This window comes from Pseudonaja textilis, chromosome 3, assembly GCF_049901715.1.
Source record: "Pseudonaja textilis isolate UNSWEBS1 chromosome 3, rPseTex1.2, whole genome shotgun sequence".
Classification (NCBI taxonomy): Eukaryota; Metazoa; Chordata; class Lepidosauria; order Squamata; family Elapidae; genus Pseudonaja; species Pseudonaja textilis.
The window spans coordinates 154,911,566-154,932,354 of NC_141992.1; the positions used below are offsets into that span (position 1 = coordinate 154,911,566).

The window sequence follows — 20,789 nt, forward strand, 5'->3', positions numbered from 1 at the left end:
TGTGATCTGTTTCATATGTAACACTAAATTATATTTTGCTAGGTTATGTCACCAAAACCTAGCAAAATTATATTATGTTTCAGTATTCCATTCTAATCTGTCACTATGGCTGGATTCATACATTGCATAAAGCTTAAATTAAGTTTGTTTGGAATTTACCATTCAGTAATTTCTATAATAGGTGTGAGCCATCTATTATGATGCTGATAAACAAGTATCCTGTTTACATGAGCTCATAAGAAACTTAATGAAAGATTGTAATGTAAAATAGTTGCTTCACTATCTATGAAAAGAAAGGGTGTTGTGGTGCTTTTAGGCCAAGTATATGAATATTACATCTCTACTTCCATTCTTTATTGGCGTTATATGTTAAGAAATCCTGCCAAAAATACAGGAAATATCTTTGTGTGATAACCTCTCTTGTAAATAGTTGATGTACAAGTGCTTTTATAAATCTAAAATTGAAGACAGTTTTGTTTGAATATATTCTTGTCTTTTGTAAAGATATTGGAAATATATTTTTCCTCCTTTATTTAAATGGATTGTTTACCTAAGTGGGATTTTAAGTGAATATAACAATCCAATATAGCAACATTATATCTTGCAAAGCTTCTTCTGTTCTAAATATAGCTGCAGTAGTTTATGTTCCAGTGTAATTGAGATCTTCTATTTAAAAAAAAGAGGAAAATGTATTGTGCCAAAGTGGAGATTAAATTAATTTAAGTAAGGCATTTCTGCATATCTTTAATTTGGTTGTAAGGCATAGAATTCTTTAAATACATATAGGTTTTGTTTTCCGTTAGAGAATTTATATATAATTTGTGACAATAACAGTAACTAGAAGAAAATTTATGTATCTTAGTTATATTTTAGTTACTATAATACAACAGTTTTAGGCCACCTCTGTACAAAATCTTCTAACGACCTGATAATCTTCTAACAATCTTATCAAGTTGATTGCTAATTATTCCTTTTCATTGTTTTCAATTTTAATAAAGTTTCACCTTTAATATTTGTGGAGTGAGGTGAGAAATAGATTTACATTACCAAAAATTATTTATTTTATTACATATGTAAAAAGGCAAAAACTTATATCAAAGTACTGATTTTTAGGGAGTACAAATGCTCTGTTGAAAATTGTAATTCAGAATTGCCTAAATCTAAGCAGCTAAACAGAGTTTAAAATAAATTGTCATTAATACACACACACACACACACACACACACACAGTGTATATGCAGACACATTTGAGGAATCATGATTATGAAGGAGTATTACCTGATATCTTAGAAATTACATTGATTTCTTGTTTAATGGTATAAGAAGATTTCATCCTTCTAGCATTGTAGGCAATTTACAGCTGTAAGTATAGCCTGGTTTTTGTTTTTTGTTTTTTTGATTTTGCAAAAAGATAATTGTGCTGGTTTTCTTCAGAAAGGTGCCTTGTGAAACTTAAAGATTAATTTAAGGTTTATTGCTGCATAATGTGATAATACTCTGTAGTGTATCAGATTCATTATATGATAATTTGTTAGTTTTTAAAAGGCCACAAAAATAATTTTTGAATTAAGTTCTCAACTTCCCTGACAGTTGCTTATAAATGAAGGAGTTCTTATATATAATTATATCTTAGTTAATGAAGTTGCTTCAAAAAGCTTCTAAAAGAACAATATATCATTAGTTTGTAAAGTAGTAAATACGTTTAGATTAGTTTGGCACTTTCAGGTTCAGTAGTCTTTTTATGTTTTAACAGAATGCCATGATGACATTTGAAGAAGAGAAAATGCAGCTGGCATGTGACGATTTAAAAGCTACCGAAAAGTTATGTGAGAGTGAAGAAGCAGGAGTCATAGAAACAATAAAAAATAAAATTAAGAAGAATGTAAGTGAAACATTGCCAATACCTAGATGAATGAGTCCTGTGCCAATACATTACTGTTTTATATATGCCTGTCCTATGGGACTCCATAGCATGTAATATGCAATAATATCATATTCAGTTTTGTTGCTTTTGAAATTTTGACATACTTTTATGAACTCAGGCATCATTATCTCCTATTATTCCTATTTCCAGAGTACCTGACAAATGGGTGTTCAAATAGGCATTTCTCTGAAAATTGGCCTTTATACCATTATATATAAAGAAAATAATCCCAGCTAAAATTAGCTCTTATAAGTTATAGACAGTGTATTGTCTTCTGGTGGCCTAAACAAATTATAATCTTGGGTATGTTTTGTATATAATTTTTTTCTTTTCCATAGCAGGATTAGTCATACCTTTCTTGGTGATCTGCAAGTAAAGAAGTGTCCCTTTTTCTCTGTAAAAAATTGTGCCTGTTTCTAGTTTTATTTCTTGTTCTTGTCTATCTGCTAAACATTAATTATGTTATTCTTCAATACTTCAAAGTTTCCTTCAAAAGATTAAAATCCCTCCTAGAATCCTACCTAACAATGAAGAAAAACAAGTTTTTCATCATAATGTTTGCCTAGTTCTTTAATCGAATCTCCTCTTTCCCCTCTGTTTCCACTTTTTAAGTACGATGTAAACTGCAGCTGTTGTCCAATCACCATCTGTCCACAGTTACCATCTAGCCTTCAGAATTCATTTTACTAATACTTTTATACCTAGGATAATAGAAATATTTGTAGCATTATGATTTAGTTGTTTATGTTTTTGCTTGCCTTTGGAGCTTTGTCTTGCTAACACTTAAAAATAAAACCAAGAGCCACAAATTTACTTTATTCCTTTAACTAACAATTTAGGTTATTACATAACTACAGTTGACCTTTACTTAATTTGCCCCCATCATGTAAATATAACAGCATCTACCTTCAATGGAATTGTAAGAATAAATTTTAACTAGTATTCCTATTAAACTGTCATATTCATGCTACATATATTTCCTAGTTCAGTGGAATTAGGTGTAATAAACTTCATAGTCTATAAATAATTTAAATTTTGGCTTCCTTTGAGAACATACTGCATTATTAATGTTGAGTGCATAGAATCTGAGGCCTTTGTTTAGTGTCACTATTCTATATCATTTCTAAAGGATTATGTGGAGCTGGTCTTTGTATCCATTTTCTGATGTATTCTCCATAGGATACTTGCTGTAAAAGAATAGGGAGAAGAGAGTCAATCTACTTGGTGAACAGTAGAATTCCATGTTAAGCAATCGCATTGTTGAGATTGTTGGGAGTGGGCAGGTTGATGAAAGACAATAACAAATATTAACTTACAAAGTTCACATAGTCAATCCTCTAATTATAATTTTAAATACTTTTGATATAACTTGGATATATGTTTAAAATTAGTCATAGAATCTGAATATTATACTGATGAAAACTTATTGTATTATATATTGTGAAAATATAATATTATATTTCTTGCTACAGCCAAGATGTCTGAATAAAATGAACATTACAGTGGTTTTAAAATATAAACTTTAAAACTTCAGTGGTTTTTAAGCACATTTTAAAAAGTTTTAGGAAATACAGGTCTGTTTAATTTCTATTTGCATTTTTTATTTTGAATAGAATTTATTACAAGTCAATTCACCATACCTACCTTGACTAAATTTTAAATAATTAATATTTGGGAGATGGAAACCTACCATTCTATAACACTATGTTTTTCACAGCTGGATGACATGGAAAAAATATAAAGCATTTCTGGTTCAGAGTATTAACCTCCAGAAAAGTGCCAGATCTCCCTCTCTCCCTCCCTCCTCTCCCTCCCTCCCTCTCCCTCCCTTCCTCCCGCAGGCTGTATGGCTGTAACTGGTGTGACCCAGAATGTTCCATTCTTAGAATAGTCCAGTGGTGGCTAACCTTTTTGGGTTCCCATGCAGAAAATTGCATGTGCTGTATTTCCGGAAATACTGGAAGTGCCGAAATGGGTCTGTTTTTCGGCCTCCCAAGGCTGCAGAGGCTTCCCTTGAGCCTCTGGGAGGCGAAAATGGCCTCAAATGGGCCAAAAATCAGCCTGGAGGCACGTGCATGCACAATGCAGGTAAGTTTGGCTGGGGCTCACATGCCCGCACAAATGGCTTCACGTGCCACCTGTGGCACGTGTGCCATAGGTTCACCATCACAGGAATAGTATGTTTTATGCATATCTTATTAATATGATGGTTCTGCTCTTTATTATTTTCAAATAGGTTGATGGAAGGAAGTCTGCCCCATCCATGATAGATCGATTGCAGAGGCAAATCATTGTGGCAGACTGTCAAGTGTACCTTGCTGTGCTGTCTTTTGTAAAGCAAGAATTATCTGGTAAGCTGTGACATCTATTTTTTTTATAATATTTATAATCTAAAACCAGGATTACTTAAATGGTTGGTTTCATAGCATACAGTACAAAAACTTTTATATGTTATGAATGCCATCAGTTTAAGATCTAACATATATTATAAATATATCTAATCAAAGTCAAATGTAACAAATGTAACTATGAATGTAACAAATGTAACTACGGCAAAGGTATGCCTTTGCCATAGTTTTTTGTTGTTGATGCTAGGTATCAAGTCTTGCTGTATCTCAAAAAAGTCTTACCATTCATCAAAGGGGAAAAAAATTCACATAATTTATCATCATGCTTGTTACTTTCTGTCTTTTTTTTGTGAATTTTAATTCCTGGCAACTACATTACCTGTTTTTTTAAATGCTAGGTAGCTTCTAATCTTTATGTATATCCTACATACATAAGCAAATGCCTAATTTTTAGGAATAATGGTGGGGAGTGTAAACATAGTTGATACTTATTATATTATACACATAATTGCTGCAGCAAGAATAACATTCACCCAAAACTGGAAAGCAAGATGCCTTGATTAGGAAAATATTACATTGTGCCGAATTGGATAGACTAACTCTCGAATTGAAGGAGGGAGATGAATTAGAATATTATAAAATATGAACAAATTTTATAAATGGAAAGACATGAAAGGGTATTCATAGATTTAAAATAATTAGAGAAGTGATCAAAAGGAATAAAAGATAATTGGAAAAATGATACACAAAAATGTATACGTGTATATAAATGCATCAACTTCTTTCGTTATTTCTTATTGTAAAAAGATTGGACAGAAATGTATGTCAAAGAAGAGACACCATGTTTTTTATGTTTATATCTAATAAAATTTGTTTAAAAAAACCCCAAATTCCTAATTTTTATAGTTATACAAGTAGAACACAGTTTATTTGTAATTATATTTCCAGTTTACCTTTGTATAATATATGGATTATTTTGATATAATTTCCTCTGCTTTGTGCAGAGTATGAGAGTATTTATTAACCATTTGTTGAAAGACTGTTTGAAATTATGATGGCATTGAACAGAAGGTCTTATGATGGATGCCTGGAGTTATGTCCATTGCAGAACCCCCACAGTCATGTAATTGCTAAGCTCTTAGCAACCCTTTCACACTTACAAAAGGTTGCCACTCTCCCAGCCTTCCTGCCCTCCCATGATTATGTGTTTGCCATTTGCAATTTTCCCTGCTGGCTTCCTCAGAAAGTCAACAGGGAAGCTGGCAGGGAAGGTCACAAGCAACTGCCACAGGACTGGTTGAACTGCCTGGGAGCTGGTTGAAAAAGATCAATTATGACCCATTTTGGAATTGACCTTTTTCATCCAGTCTGTTTGTGAATCTGAAAGGCTGTCTGCCAGATTGATTTTGCCCCATGTGGGGTGGAGTCCCTCCACCAAGCAGCCCTTTCACTCTCAAAGACACTGACTGAAAGACTCCATGATGAAAGCCAAAAGGGTTTTTAGCAATAGCAATGACACATAGACTTATATACCGCTTTACAGTGCTTTATAGCCTTCTCTAAGTGGTTTCCAGAGTTAGCATATTGCCCCTAACGCTCTCGGTCCTCATTTTACCAACCTTGGAAGGATGGAAGGCTGAGTCAACCTTGAGCCAGTGGGAATCGAACTGCTGATAGTCAGCTGAGTTAGCCTGCAATACGGCATTCTAACCACTCAGCCACCATGGCTCTTTTAGCACAGGACACTTGCATAGCGGTTCCCTTCTGCACATGGAGGGAGGGGGAGGCCTTCAGTGGGCCAGAGAAAGAAAACTCAGATCTTGGGGATCCAAACTTCTTTTCTCCAGCTCAGTGCAGGGATTCCCTTCTATACTTGGAGGAGAGCTGCCTGTGTTCTTTCAGCAGGCAACTCTTTCACTCTGTCTACTGAGCGACTGCAATCGGGAAGAGGGATTGCCATCATTGAGTGAAGCGGGGCCATGGGCACCTCACTTAATGACCACAATGACTTAAGCCAAAATTTTGTGCCCAATTGTGGTCATAAATCAAGGACAACCTGCATAGACTTGAAATAAGCTGAGGCCTCTGTGGGTGTTTGGGTGGAGCATGTGGTTGGAAGTTCTGTCATTTGCATTCTGTGTTATGAGAAGGGAGTCCTATGCTTTGTTATTAATTAAATTAATAATTTCAGTTTTAATTCTAGTATCTTTTTGATAACACGATTTCTATTGTTAAAGATTCTATTATTATTCTCCTTTGAGCATAGCTTCCTTTCTACATGGTTAAATACAATTCTAAAACACATTAAATGTTTTAAATACAATTTCAAGTCATTTGGCATATGGTTACTAGTTTCTATTAATACTGGCAAAATATTTTAATTAATCAGTTGATGCATAACAGTAATACATTCTAAGCAAAACTGGTGCTTTACTGATTATTTTCTTAAGTACAAAAACATCTATGTATAATAGCCTAGAAGTATATATGGAAATATATAAAGAATAGAATAGAATAACAGAGTTGGAAGGGCCCTTGGTGGTCTTCTAGTCCAACTCCCTACTTAAGCAGGAAACCCTACACCACTTCAGACAAAAGTATACTGAAAAGTGTACTGAAGTACTGTATCTTTTAGGACCTAACAGATACAGTACTTTAAGTAATTAAGTATAATTAAGTAATGATGTTTAACAGAAAGGTATTCTGGCTAAAAAACAGCAAAACCATTTAAAGATTTTAGCTATGTAAAGTTTTTATGAAAAGTTCCTCGTATTTCCTACTTTACTTATGATTGCACCATCCAAGGTGAAAGGGGTAGGACTTTTGTTCATTTCTCCATGGTTACTGAAGCATTGCTGAACACTTATTGTACAAATGCTTACCTTGTGGTGAACCACATGAGACCCAAATATGCTATGCAGCAGAAAGAAACTGAACGGCACAGTCTTGCAGTAATTTTAGCTTCCTGTTAAAGCTGAATCATGCTTCTGGAACAAATGTGTTATTGCAATAGACAGCTTGATTTTCTATTTGTTGGAGGGTCTTGCTGCATTAATCCTTTAGATTAAAATAAATTTTCCCTGATCTGGGCTATAAAAATTCAGATGATTACTACATATGATGAAAAGAGTTAGAGTTTCCTCCATGTCTTTGCTGTTACATGTTTGATGTTTAAATATCTTCATCCCTGTGTTACAGGGATAATAATAAATCGGGATATGACAATTTTGTTTGTGCTACATTAAATTGAACACTATGTTTTCTTAGTTCTTTAACCTTATGATTGGGTACATACAACTCACTCAATTAGAAAGTGATTTTCTTCTTTATAACTTCAAAGCTTTCGCTGAATCCTATCACAAAATCTGAAAATTAAAAATACGCAGTGCTCAAATTATTATGATTTACTGCTGACTGTGTTGAGTTGTACAGGTAGTCCTTGACTTACAACCACAACAGAGCACAGAATCTATGTTGTGAAGTGAGAAATTTGTTAAGCGAGTTTGTCCCATTTTACGACCTTTATTGCCACTCTTATTAAGTGAATCACTGCAATTGTTAAATTAGTAACATGGTTGTTAAGTGACTCTGGCTTCCCCATTGATATTGCTCGTCAGAAGGTTTTCAAAAGTAATCACATGACCCTGGGACACTGCAACCATCATAAATATAAACTAATTGTCAAGCATTTGAATGTAAATCATGTGACCATGGGGATGCAGCAATAGTCATAAGTGTGAAAATAAGTCACTTTTTTCAGTGCTGTTGTAACTTCAAATGGTTACTAAATGAACTGTTGTAAGTTGACAGTTATCTGTATTTAGTTATAACAGTTTGTTAATATTTCAAAATAATTATAGCAATCTTTCTACACATAATTACTTCTTCCTCACATATTGACTAGGAGAAAATAGGAATTATAGTTCACAAATCTGGAGGGCATACGGATGTGGACATCTGGATGAGACATAATTTTTTAATTTCTTAACCTAGAAAATCCTTTCTCTGACTAAACTCTTTTTATCTCTTTATATATTTTTGTTCCCCTCAGCTTATATAAAAGGTGGGTGGATCCTTAGAAAAGCTTGGAAAATCTACAATAAGTGCTATTCAGACATTAATACACTTCAGGAATTATATCAGAAGAAGATAACTCAGGAATCTTTGACTTCTGATGCTACAAATGATAATCATATTGCTGCAGAAGGTGTTACAGAGGATTCACTTAACAGACTGAAAGGTGCTGTTAGCTTTGGATATGGACTTTTTCATCTTTGCATATCCATGGTGCCCCCAAACCTGCTCAAAATCATCAATCTGCTGGGCTTTCCTGGAGACCGCCTGCAGGGGCTTTCTTCATTGATGTATGCAAGTGAAAGTAAGGACATGAAGGCCCCTTTAGCTACGTGAGTAGCTATATTGCAATGCTTTGGTAATAGCTTAGAACTGAAGTAAGTAAGTAAACTTCAAGCCAATGTAAGGTAGCAACATTGTCTTGTCTTTTTAAAAAAATATATAATGGAAACATCACCTAGCGAGATTAGGAGTTGTGTTTTGATATGCTTTAAATTATAGAATTGGGCCTTTAAGAAAAGAACCTTACTGTGTCCTTAAATTATTTTTACTCAGTGCAAATTGTTGCACTCAGAACAAATTCCACTTAAACCATTCTTAAAGTCTTTGTCGTTTAAAATATTTCCTAAGAGCTAATTTTTCTGTAGTTGTATGCTTCTGTGTAAATCAGTAGTAGAATGCTATTTTAAAAATGTAAGTACTTGCGTTGGCACTCTTCTGTTCTTTGGCTGAAAAGGAGCCTTTGTATCTGGGCTCCATTTCAATGAAAAGGTTACTTTTCCACACACATCTTTGTTAGATATAGCCTTTCTTCTCAACTTAATGTCATCACTCAATGAAGGAGCCTCTTTAACAGATTCTGCAAGTTCAAGGTTATCCTGGATCTGGATCTGAAATTCCTTGAAATGGTCCGCATTGTTTTTAAGTTACCATAGGGTTCTAGTTCTGTGCTTCAACAATCTGGATAACTCCTAGGTGATTGCCCTAACTAACAGAAGAAATATAATTAAACTAGGCATATTATTTCCTCTTGTGAGAACCTTTAATTTTTTGTTGGCAATGGTGGCAGTATTTCTGATGTCTGAAGTAATAAAATTATTGGGTATTAATTTGTTTATGTTTAGAAAGCTGATTTATAATTTGATTATATAATTGGTATGCTCGGTGGCATTTTCTAGGGAATTCCATATCTCTTCTACTATCAGATTCAGATTCAGAAATTGAAGAATGGCTCTTTCATGCCACTTCTGTTGAGTAAAAGCTAACTTAATTTTTTAATGCTTTAATAAAACATCTCTGGTAAAGTAATAATTTAGTGACAGGACACTCCATTTAGCTATTTGAGAGACAAAATCTGTGTTACAAAAGGCAATGCTGTAAAGTGAATGATACCATTTTTATATAGATAGAAAAGGAATATCTGAATATGACTCTCATTTAGTACAGTTTTCATTTAGTTTCTGTGTAAACATTATGGAAACTATGCCACCTTTTAGGGGTGACATAGGAAGACACCAGTAGTGTTTCAGGTGCTAAATGGGATCCTAAGGCCACATATTCTTCATGCCTGCCATAACGCAATCAAATTCTAGACTGCTTCACACAAAATAGGTGTGGAAGTTTTTATTATATCCATTCATGTAATTTACTTGCAAGCATGTTCCAAAGAGAGATGTGAATACTTGCTTCTTTCAGAGAGTGATTGGGAACAGTAGATAATACCGTGTGCATGCACTCAACTCAGTCTAAGTTGCTGAAGTTTTAAAAAGCAATTTGTTTAATGGACTATTTGGATTTGTTTAATGACTATTCCATATTACTGTATATTCTTTGATGCTTCTGAATTTCCAAAGTATGGAACTAGCTAATATCAATATCTCCTTATACTTTTAGGTTAGCCTTGCTGTGGTACCACACAGTGGTTCGCCCCTTCTTTGCTTTGGATGGCAGTGATACCAAAGCAGGATTGCAAGAGGCTGAAGAGATTCTTCAGAAAAAAGAAGCTGCTTATCCAAACTCATCTCTCTTTATGTTTTTCAAAGGCAGAATACAGCGTTTAGAGGTACTGCAGGCTTTGACCTTGGTAGTTCTTTAGATTCTTCTATGATGGATATAGTAGTTAAAAAAAAGAATCTGGCAGTAAAACTATGCTACTACTAGTGGAAGTGCTATGACATTGTATGGTAATATTGTGGCAGGTCTTGAGTCCCTGTTATTCAAGTTCTTTGACTCAGAGTTGAATGTGGGCCTGCAGAAGGGGGTAATTTATGATAGATCTTTTAGAATAGTGTGAGAATTTGCTTTTTCTGTCACTACCACATATGAACTGACAGTTTTGGAGGACATGAGCTCAAGGAAGTAGAAGACCGGAGTGCTGAATTTTACATTGATTTCAATAATTAGTCCACATTTTGTAATTCTTACAAGCATTTCACGAGATGATCATTGCAATTAACTTTCTTTTATACTGTTGTAGCATGATTTGAACGAACATTTGTAAAGTTGATACTTCTGTACCTTCACATTTTGATTGCAGTTTTTCTTCTCTTTTTAGTGTCAAATCAACAGTGCCTTGACCTCCTTCAATACTGCTTTGGAACTTGCAACTGATCAGAGAGAGATTCAGCATGTCTGCCTCTATGAAATTGGTATATGCTAACATTAAGGTTTCCTTTCTGTGTACATATAATAAGTATCTGAATGATTCAGTCTCCAGCAGATACATATTTATTTGATTTCAAAATGTATAGGGCTGCCCAGTTCAAACACTGTGACTCTGGATGACATATAGAATAAACATACAATGGATCAAAAGGAAGCAAAACAAAACCCAATATAACAACAGACAGCATATAAATATAAAATGGCAACCAGGCAAACAAGAAAATGACTACATGTCACACTCAACTAACCATTAATGCCTAGGGAAAGAGCCAAATTCCAATGATTTTCCTCAAGGCAAGAAGATTTGGGGGCTGTGGTATTTGTGGCGGGAGGGGTTGTTGCAGAGAACAGGGACAACTGTAGAAAAGGCAGACTTTCAGGGTCTCATAAGATGATAATATTTTTAAAAAGGAACTTCAAGCACTCCATTTCTGTTGGTCCCTCAAGAAACTCACTCTTGTGCTACATAGGGCTTTATAGGTAATACCTAGCACTTTGAATTGCATTCAGAAGCTTACTGGGAGCCAGATCGCAGGGTGTATTTTGCTATTTTAGAAGTTACCTTCTTTTGTTATGAATAATATATAGGACATACATAATTTCTGTGTTCAACAATTTTGATTGTCCCTTTTAGGCTGGTGTAGCATGATAGAAATGAACTTCAAGGATGCTTTCGAATCATTTGAACGTCTTAAAAATGAATCAAGATGGTCCCAGTGTTATTATGCCTACCTAACAGCAGGGAAGTATTGTTATATGATTCAGAAGTATGTGCAATTGGGGTGGAAATAATATAGTGTTTGTTCTTTGGTATCATCATATTTTATGAAGAAAATTATTCATATAAATAAATACAACAATGTGAAAAACACACAGGCAGTCCTTGATTTATGACTGTGCAATTGGGACCAGAATTCCCATTGCTAAGCAACCTTTTTTGCCATGGTTGTTAAGCAAAGTACTGTAGATGTTAAGTGAATTATGCAGTTGTTAGATGAATCCAGCTTCTCCCATTGGCTTTGCTTGTCAGAAGCCAGATGGGAAGGTCACAAATGTCAATCATATGACCCTGGGATGCTGCAACGGTTGAAAATACATGACATTTGCCAGGCACCCAAATTTTGATCATGTTATCATGGGGACGTTGCAGTGGTAAGTGTGAGGACCAGTTATAGGCCACTTTTTCAGTGCTGTTGTAACTTGAAATGGTCACTAAACAAATAGTTGTAAATTAAGGACTACCTGTATTGGATGCATTTCTGTCATGTCACTTATAGTGAGTTTTTGAACATACGTTGGTCTTACATTTATTGGTAAGTCTATATCTACTTAATCAACAGGTGACCCTGAGTGTAGAAATGTAGAAAGCAACTAAAAGCAAACATGTAAATGGAACCCAACAAATAGCAATTATCTCACACAAAAAATAGTGAATGCATCACATCCTATATTTCGGTATACTTTATATTTGTTTTTTTATAAGATCTTAAAATATCTTAGTTGTTATTCAAAAAGCAACACTGAATCTGCCTGCAGATTTGCAGTTTAGCGGACATGATTCAGAAAGGAAGGGAACAGGAAAGCCAACAAATTAAGAATCAATGATTCATAAAAAATTTTACGTGCTTAATGAGCATGTGGGATTCTCAGTGAGGGGACAGGGCCTTTTTTTTAAATTAATGAAAGAAATTGCTTTTTATTACAGTGTGTCAAGGAGCTACTGGTGAAGTGAACGATGCACAGACTGTTTTCAAGGAAGTCCAGAAGCTTTTCAAAAGAAAAAACAACCAAATTGAACAATTCTCAGTCAAAAAGGTCAGATGAATGTAAATTGGACTGAATTGGTTCATGGGTGAGCAAGCTGCAACCATAGGACCACATTTAAACCTCAAATTTCCTCTTTTTTGTGATCCTCAGAATCCGCTCTAATTGTGCTGCTAAACCTCAGTAGTATAAGTCCCTGGAAAATGATAGGCTCTAAGATATGAGAACCAGCTCTATTTGCAGCAGGTTACTTTTTGGGAGGAGGAATAAAATGTTGCTAAGTGACATCAAAGATATAATAGATGGGATAGTGTACATTTTATATAGGGATCTGATTGCAGGGTACAAACCATGTTGTGTTAACAATGTGTTTAGATACATTACTCCAAAAAGCACCGTAAAGGAAAGTGATGCTTATACCTATTTTGTGCTAGCTTGTGCCAGCCAAGGCAAGAATTATGGGAAATGTAGGTGTTCTCTTGTTCTTTGTCTTTGAATCTTCTTGTTGCTGATAATAGTGTGAAGGAAATTGATTGTGCTGGCTTAAGGGGTTTTTTTAAGAGAGAAATTATTGTGGAATTATTTTCTCTAGCAAAATAATGAACTTGGAATTTCAGATTGTTTCTATTCAATCCTGCCTGAGAACTGGAGAAGGCCCTAGGTGGAATGAGTCGCTTGGCAGGAATACAAGCAGTACACACACAGCAGTAACTAGAGGTTTTGGGTGGAATATTGCAGTGTTCTTTTTCCTGTAGAGGAAAGACATCTCTACCTCATCCAAATTGTCATTCAGAATAAAATATGCCAGATGGTTTAATTAGGATTATAAACAATGCAGCTATTTCATTTGGCATTCAGTAGTCGGCAATTGATGGCAATCTATCCAGGAATAATTTGGACCACTTATGGTGAATTTTGACAAAACGTACGTTTATTCAGCATTTCTGGGAGGATTTTATGCTATGATTTGTAATAACTGATAATATCTTAAACCATAAAAGGAAAAAAACCCAACACTTTAAGCTACACTTAAGGAAATAATAACTTTAAAAAATATTTCTTGGTTTTAACCCAATTCATTTGATCATTACTGTTTGGTTAATGTGGATAGTTTGTACTTTTATGTGTACATTTAAAATTGTCTCCTCCAAAAAAATAAATACAAAAAAATCATTATTTGGAGCCAAGACTTCTAAATTCAAACTGAATGTCAGAGATCAAACAGACTTCTTGCTCTGTGTTCCAGTCCTTCCTTATACAACAATTGAAAGCTGAATTGTTATTCTCTCAATCTCTCTATCAATCTGTTTCAGGGCCAGCACAAAGCCGTCTCTATTCTTGTGACCTTTACTACTGTGTAAAAAAAAAGATTAGGAACAGCACTCTTAAGTTCCTATCTTAGACTGACTGGACCCCTGAAAATTTGAGTCCTAGGGCTCTACATTCTGGGGATTGGAGGCTAAAACATATAAGGAATGGTTGCAGGAATTGGGTGTGTCTAGTTTAATGAAAGGAAGGACTAGGGGTGGCATGATAGAAGTGTCCCAATGTCTAAGGGGCTGCTACAAAGAAAAGAGGGTCAAACTATTCTCCAAAGCACTTGAAAGCAGAACAAGAAGCAATGGGTGGAAACTAATCAAGGAAAGAACCAACCTAGAAATAAGGAAAAACATTCTGCCAATTAGAACAATTAATCAGTTGAATGGTTTGCTTTCGGAAGTTTTTGGTGCTGCCTCACGGGAGGTTTTTATGAAGAGATTGGGCTACTACTTATCTGAAATGGTACAGGGTCTCCTGCTTGAGCAAAGAGTTGGACTAGAAGACCAAGATCCTTACTAACTCTGTTATTCTATTATGTTACATTCACTTCTGATAAATAAAACCAGTACCTGTTCTATTTTGCAGGCAGAGAGATTTAGAAAGCAAAAACCAACCAAACAACTTTGTGTATTGGCATCTATCGAGGTACTATACTTATGGAAAGCCCTTCCAAACTGTTCATTCACCAATCTACAGCATATGAGCCAAGGTATACATCTAAATTCTACTCTGCATACTTTTGCATACAATCTTTCTTCTACAAGAAAATACATTCTACTGTCCCTTTTTTCAATTGCTGCTAGTAAGCAGTTTGTACCACTTTGAAACAAGAAGCTGATTTCCTGATCTTATTCCTGTACCTTGACCTGATTGATTCTAATGCATAAAATATTAAGAAATAAGTTGACAATATAGATAGTCCTCAGGTTATGACCATTCAGTAACCATTCAAAATTAAGATGGCACTGAACAAGGGGATTAGAAGTTGCAGCTGTTGCAATTTCCCCATGGTCATGTGATCGCAATTTGGGCACTCAATAACTCACAGTTACAATGTTGCAGCATCCTATGGTTACGTGATTGCCATTTGCAACCTTCTCTGCCAACTTCCCACAAGCAGAGTCATTGGGGAAGCTGGCAGGAAGTCACAAGGTGCTCCCACTCCTGCCACTTTTTCACCTGTTCTTCCATGCTCTATAATGCCTACCTGTTCTTCCCTCTAGAGTGGCTGCTTGCCCAACGTCTGTAGCACCCACCCACAGCACCTGCTGGATCACCCACATTCCATTGCAATTGGCTGTGGCACTGCCCATCCCTCCAAATACCGTAGCGCCCGACCATAGCACCTGCCTCCTACTCTGTAGCTCTTACCTTTTAGCCTGCTTCCTGAATTTCCGCCTCTTCTCCTCAGTCCTCACTTTATGATCCATGTATAGGTGGTCGTAAATCAAGGACTACCTGTTTATGGATCATAAAGAAATTTGTTAAGTGAGTTTTGTCCCACTCTATGACTTTTCTTGCCACATTTGTTAATTGAATCACCGCAGTTGTTAAATTAAAATTAAATTAAAAGCTTTTTCAGCAGCCTTTTAAATAGGCCTGCCTTTGTTTGAAGAATTTTGAATCCAGAAAATGGTGGTTGTGGAGTGGAAGAAGAGTATCAATGTCAAATATATACTGTCATCATTGTCATTTATTCCTGTCCTTTTCTCCTTCTCAAGCTTGCCAGGAAATTGAGGATTCAGCAGTTGTTGGTTTGAAGAACTTGCTACTTGGTGCCATACATAAATGCTTAGGAAATGCCGAAGATGCTGTTCAGGTAACAGAATAGAGTGAAATTTGCTAGTATATTCGAGCATATAAAAAGAACAATTATCAGTTAACAAGAAAATATACCAATAATGAAATGAAAATTTTAGTATGAGAATATGTAGAGCCAAGGATAGAGTACCTTCACCTTATAGGCCAAATTCAGACTGTCAGATCATAACCCAACCCATAGAATTCTTACACTTTTTGTCTTTGTTTCTTCATTTATTCCCCATTTCGTCTTTCTCTCTTTTTTGTTTTGCTTGCAGTAAATTCTTCCTAACTAATCCCAATATTACTAAAATATTTTTCTCTTTAAAACCTTCTGTTTTCCTTATGATCTTGCCTTCATCCATTCCAGTTCATTCAGAGTCTTGTTGTAGTTTTCCATTGCATCCTTGTCTTCTACTTGTGTCACCGGTATTTTGACAATTTTCAGTTTTGCATCACTACCGGCATGCTAGGCTGGGCTAGAGATCTGATGCTTACAGACTATAGAAACCTAGATGGGATGAAACAGGCTGAAGATGGATCCCAACAAGTCTGATTTACTGTTTATTCAGTGATCATTGGTCTGTCTGTTTTCTCTGATGACAACTTTAGGTAGTAATCCCCTTGAAAGAGCAGATCCATGACTTAGATATCTTCCTAAATTTATGATAATTGCTGGATGGGCTGTGTAGAAATTGTATGTCTTTGTCAGCTTCAGATGTTGAACTAATTGTGGCCCTATGTAGAATGAGAAGGTCTGGTTGTATAACTGCTGCTCTCATCTATATCAGGACAGACTACTGCAATACATTCCACATGGCGTTATCTTTTAAGGTTATTCAAATTGCATTAGTGTAGAATGTACCTGCTTGCGGGAGAGCTGCCCAGGCCATGTAACATCTGTACTACAGGTATTCCATTAGCTTTCAGTTAGTTTCCAAACACATTGGCTTTCAGTAAGTTTCTAAAATGTTAGTTTTAATCTTTCATACTCTGGCACTGATGATGTTAACTCGCTTGGGTAATGAAACTCTGCAAGACAACGGCCAAGCTCAGTAAGCACCAATGACCTTTCACTTTAATGCTGTAAATGGCTTGGCTCCCAAGCAGCGTAAGTCTGCCTTCTCTTGGTGAAATTGGTCATTCTAGTGGTGATGGTGGTTTGCCCCTTTGAATACAGGATATGGGCTAGTTGAGGTTCACTGGTGAGGTTTATCATTGGTGGTTCCAACCTTGTCAAATAAAATTTGCCCAGAAAGGAAATTGGCACCAAACGTTGTGGTTTTGATTGAATTATTTTACAATTCTTATGAGAACTGTTTTCACTCAGGATAAAGAGCTTATGATTGCACTGTATTATCATTTATTATTTGGGATGTGAGGGTTTTTAAAATGATTTTATTGTAATTTATTTGGTGGTTGTATTGTAAACAGAATGAGACTGGAGATGCTAGTGAGACTTAGGGTGATTTATAATATTTCTCTTTCGCTCTTATGTACATATACTTTCTCACTCAATTGCAGTTAATAGCATTTCATAAAGCCAAAGGTTAATGGCCACTGAATTTGTTTCCTAATGTATGAGATCAACATAGCATGTTTAGTCAGTTTTTAATTGATTGTTTGAAATCCAGGAAAATTTCAGTTCAGGAGAACTGTTAAATACTTTTAACAGTGTTTGGGGTTTTTTTTAAAGAAAGAATGACATTTATTGATAGTGACTGCAGAGATTATGTTTATGTCAAGTCTTTTCTATTCAGCAAGTTTTACCACTGTCACCTACTATTTATTCATAGCCACTAGCAATTATTTCCCCATCTGGTTGTGATTTGGTTCATTTATCAGTTTGAAATGATAATTGGCAAATGAAGAGATTTTATGACTGAGAACTAATAAAAGTTTCTGAGTTGAGCGCAACACTTCTTTTTGTTCTTAGAAATAATGGGATATTTTTTCTTTCACAGTTCTTTCAAAGAGCCCTTAAAGATGAAATCTGCCGCCAGAACAATCTGTATGTTCAACCATATGCTTGCTATGAACTTGGCTGTCTTTTATTAGAAAACCCTCAGGTAATGTGTGTGTGGGGGTGGGGGTGGTAATCTGAGAATATATTTTTATTGCAACTCTTTTTTCTGCAATTGAAATGATAATTGATATCTTTGACTGGATTGATAGTCTCTGTACTTCAGAAATGGGGGAACTTGTGCCCATCCAGGTGTTACTACATTGTGGTGGTTCCCGGAATCCTGCTGTGCTGCCTGGAGCCCCTGAGAAGTATAATTCAGTAGTCCTCAACTTACAACTACAATTGAGCCCACATTTATATTGTTAAGTGAAAAATTTGTTAAATGAGTTTTGCCCCATTTTACAACATTTCTTGCCACAATTCACAGTTGTTAAGTGAATCACTACAGTTGTTACATTAGTAACCTGGTTGTTAAATGAATCTGGTTTCCCCATTGACTTTGCATGTCAGAAGGTCACAAAAGGAGATTACATGACTGCAATGGTTATAAATGTGCATTGTCAAACATCCGAATGTAAATCACGTGACCATGGGGATGCTACAACAATCATAAGTGTGAAAAATGGCCTTAACATAACTTTTTTCAGTGCCATTGTAACTTTGAACAGTCATTAAATGAACTGTTGTAAGTCAGGGACTATCTGTACTTGGAGTGCCCCAGGTTTATTTATTTTATTTGTTTGTTTGTTTATTTGATTTGTCAATTGCTTACAAAGTAATAGGTATAAGTATAAACATGAGTAAGGGTACAGAAAATAAGTACGATTAAATGGGGACAATAGGACAGGGACGGGAGGCACGATGGTGCACTTATGCTCGCCCCTTACAGACTTCTTGGGAATTTTCACCTTTCTTATATAAGAGTGATTGGTTGTTGCTTTTTGCCCTCTCTCTCCCCCCTTTTTTTCTTTTGCTTATTCTACCTCACTTTTAAATTATTGTAAGCATTGGCAGCTACAAATGTAGGTAGGATTCTTTCCCTTGCTGTCATGTTTAGGAGGAATAAAGGAATACAGTTAACAAGGCTGAGGTTGAGGAAGGCAAGAATTGCAGCCTGGGATTAGAAGAACCAGTGGGAGTAAGGGCTACCCTAGACTAGCATGACTCTTCTCTTACAATTCCCACATGGAAACACTCTTCTCTTTTAAGGGTTTTAAGAAAAAAGTAGCAGAAAATAACTGGAACTTATTTTTATGACTACAAATGCAGTCTACATTTTATTTCAAATAGCTGCACTCATTAGGAAACAGAAAAATTAATTATCTCCAATATTTTCTAAAATACTTCCTTGAAGTAGCTCATTTATGTGATTATTCATCTTTTTTGCTGGGAGTAGTTAATGTTCCAATGAAAATGATTAATTTCCAGTATTTTTAAAAAGTGTTCTGAATAATTTTTATTATTTACTAGGTTTTTTTTAAATCCACCTTTATTATTTTTTTAAGTAACTTAAGGTTTCCTTCCTCCTCTCCCCCACCCCCCAGCAACAATAACCCTGTGAAATGGATTGGGCTGAGAGAGAGTGACTGGCTCAAAGTCATCCAACTGGCTTTTATGCCTAACACAAGACTAAATTCACAGACTTCTGGTTTCTAAGTCAAATCCTTAACCGCTACACTAAGCTTACTTTCTGTTACTCACTGAAAGAGCAAGTCAGATTTCTTATAGTTAGTGTTTTCCAAATTAATCTTACTATCATACTTTTATTTCCTATTTTGAGCTAACTATTATATTGTTATTTTTGTTTTCTGTTTTTGGAAAATGACATGGAAATTTCTAAAATGATATTTTCTTCTTCCTACAGTCTGTCCCAAGAGGTAAAGTGTTACTGCTTCAGGCAAAGGTAATCTTCAGAATGGTTTTAAGTATTTTCTTTGCTGTATGCTGGGGGTCTCTTTTTCCTTGCAGTATAGCCTGCATGAACCAAACTTATCAACAAGGGTGAAAGGAAAAACAACCTATACTCTTTTGTCTTTACTATTGTATATGCTGTGGGGAATTAGAAAATTGGTTTAACTTTCGTAAACTTACATATCTTGTACATCCCTTTAAGTTGTCGTGCCTCTTTACTGATGTGGGTTTTATTTTTACCTTTATTTTCTATTACAGGAAGAATTCACAGGGTATGATTTTGAGAACAGGTTGCATGTTCGCATCCACGCAGCATTAGCCTCTCTGCGAGAAGTGGTCCCCCAGTGATGAACAGAAAGGCTCCCATCTTTTCTTTTTTGACTTTTGCACTCTAAGAACAAAACTGTCAGGAAGATCAGCTCTCCTCCAGAAAACTTTCTGGTGCAAGAGAAGTTTTCCTAACAATGCAAAGCTGGTGATGGAAAAATGTTAACAATCTCAACAATTAAGGACTCAGCCAAAAAGGTTAAGTGACCTTAAGCTCAAACAACTGGTGATTTCTAGTGCATAAATCCTTTTTAAATGAGGAGATGCTAGACATTGTGTTCAAGCCCAGCCACACAGACAGGGGATGGTGCTGGAGAATTCCTTTGAATATTAAAGCCCTTTAGTTCCAATGCTTAGAGATGTCTTTTTTGTTGTTTTTGTCAAGCTGGAGATTATAGCCTGTGGTTGTACAAATTTGAACCAACAATGAGCACACTTTGATTTTCTATATCAATATTGGCTTGATTTCTATTATTTTCCCATTTCTGAAAAGTTTATTGATTCTTCTATAGAAAGGAACCCTTTTCATGGAAACAATATTATAAAGTTGTTTCAGTATGGTATAGAAATCAATACGATTATATTCAAAAGCCAACTGATATGGAGCTGGAAATTTGCCTGGTGCATTTACAGCAAAACAAACTTGCCCGTGGAACTTTTCTTGGTCATTCAGATATATGTAAATAATGAA

General features: G+C 35.4%; 1 protein-coding gene across 1 annotated transcript in view; it reads left to right on the forward strand.

Annotated features, from left to right (window-relative positions):
• Positions 1–20,448, forward strand: part of TTC39C (tetratricopeptide repeat domain 39C) — a 33,341-nt gene extending 12,893 nt beyond the window's left edge. The window contains exons 3-14 of the mRNA XM_087931161.1: positions 1,754–1,882; positions 4,161–4,275; positions 8,324–8,678; positions 10,240–10,408; positions 10,901–10,994; positions 11,645–11,761; positions 12,716–12,825; positions 14,680–14,803; positions 15,816–15,913; positions 17,859–17,963; positions 19,725–19,763; positions 20,030–20,448. Of these exons, the coding sequence (XP_087787287.1) occupies positions 1,754–1,882; positions 4,161–4,275; positions 8,324–8,678; positions 10,240–10,408; positions 10,901–10,994; positions 11,645–11,761; positions 12,716–12,825; positions 14,680–14,803; positions 15,816–15,913; positions 17,859–17,963; positions 19,725–19,763; positions 20,030–20,119 (1,545 nt within the window). The 3' untranslated portion in view covers positions 20,120–20,448. The remainder of the gene's footprint in view (positions 1–1,753; positions 1,883–4,160; positions 4,276–8,323; positions 8,679–10,239; positions 10,409–10,900; positions 10,995–11,644; positions 11,762–12,715; positions 12,826–14,679; positions 14,804–15,815; positions 15,914–17,858; positions 17,964–19,724; positions 19,764–20,029) is intronic.
• The last annotated feature ends 341 nt before the right edge of the window (positions 20,449–20,789 follow it).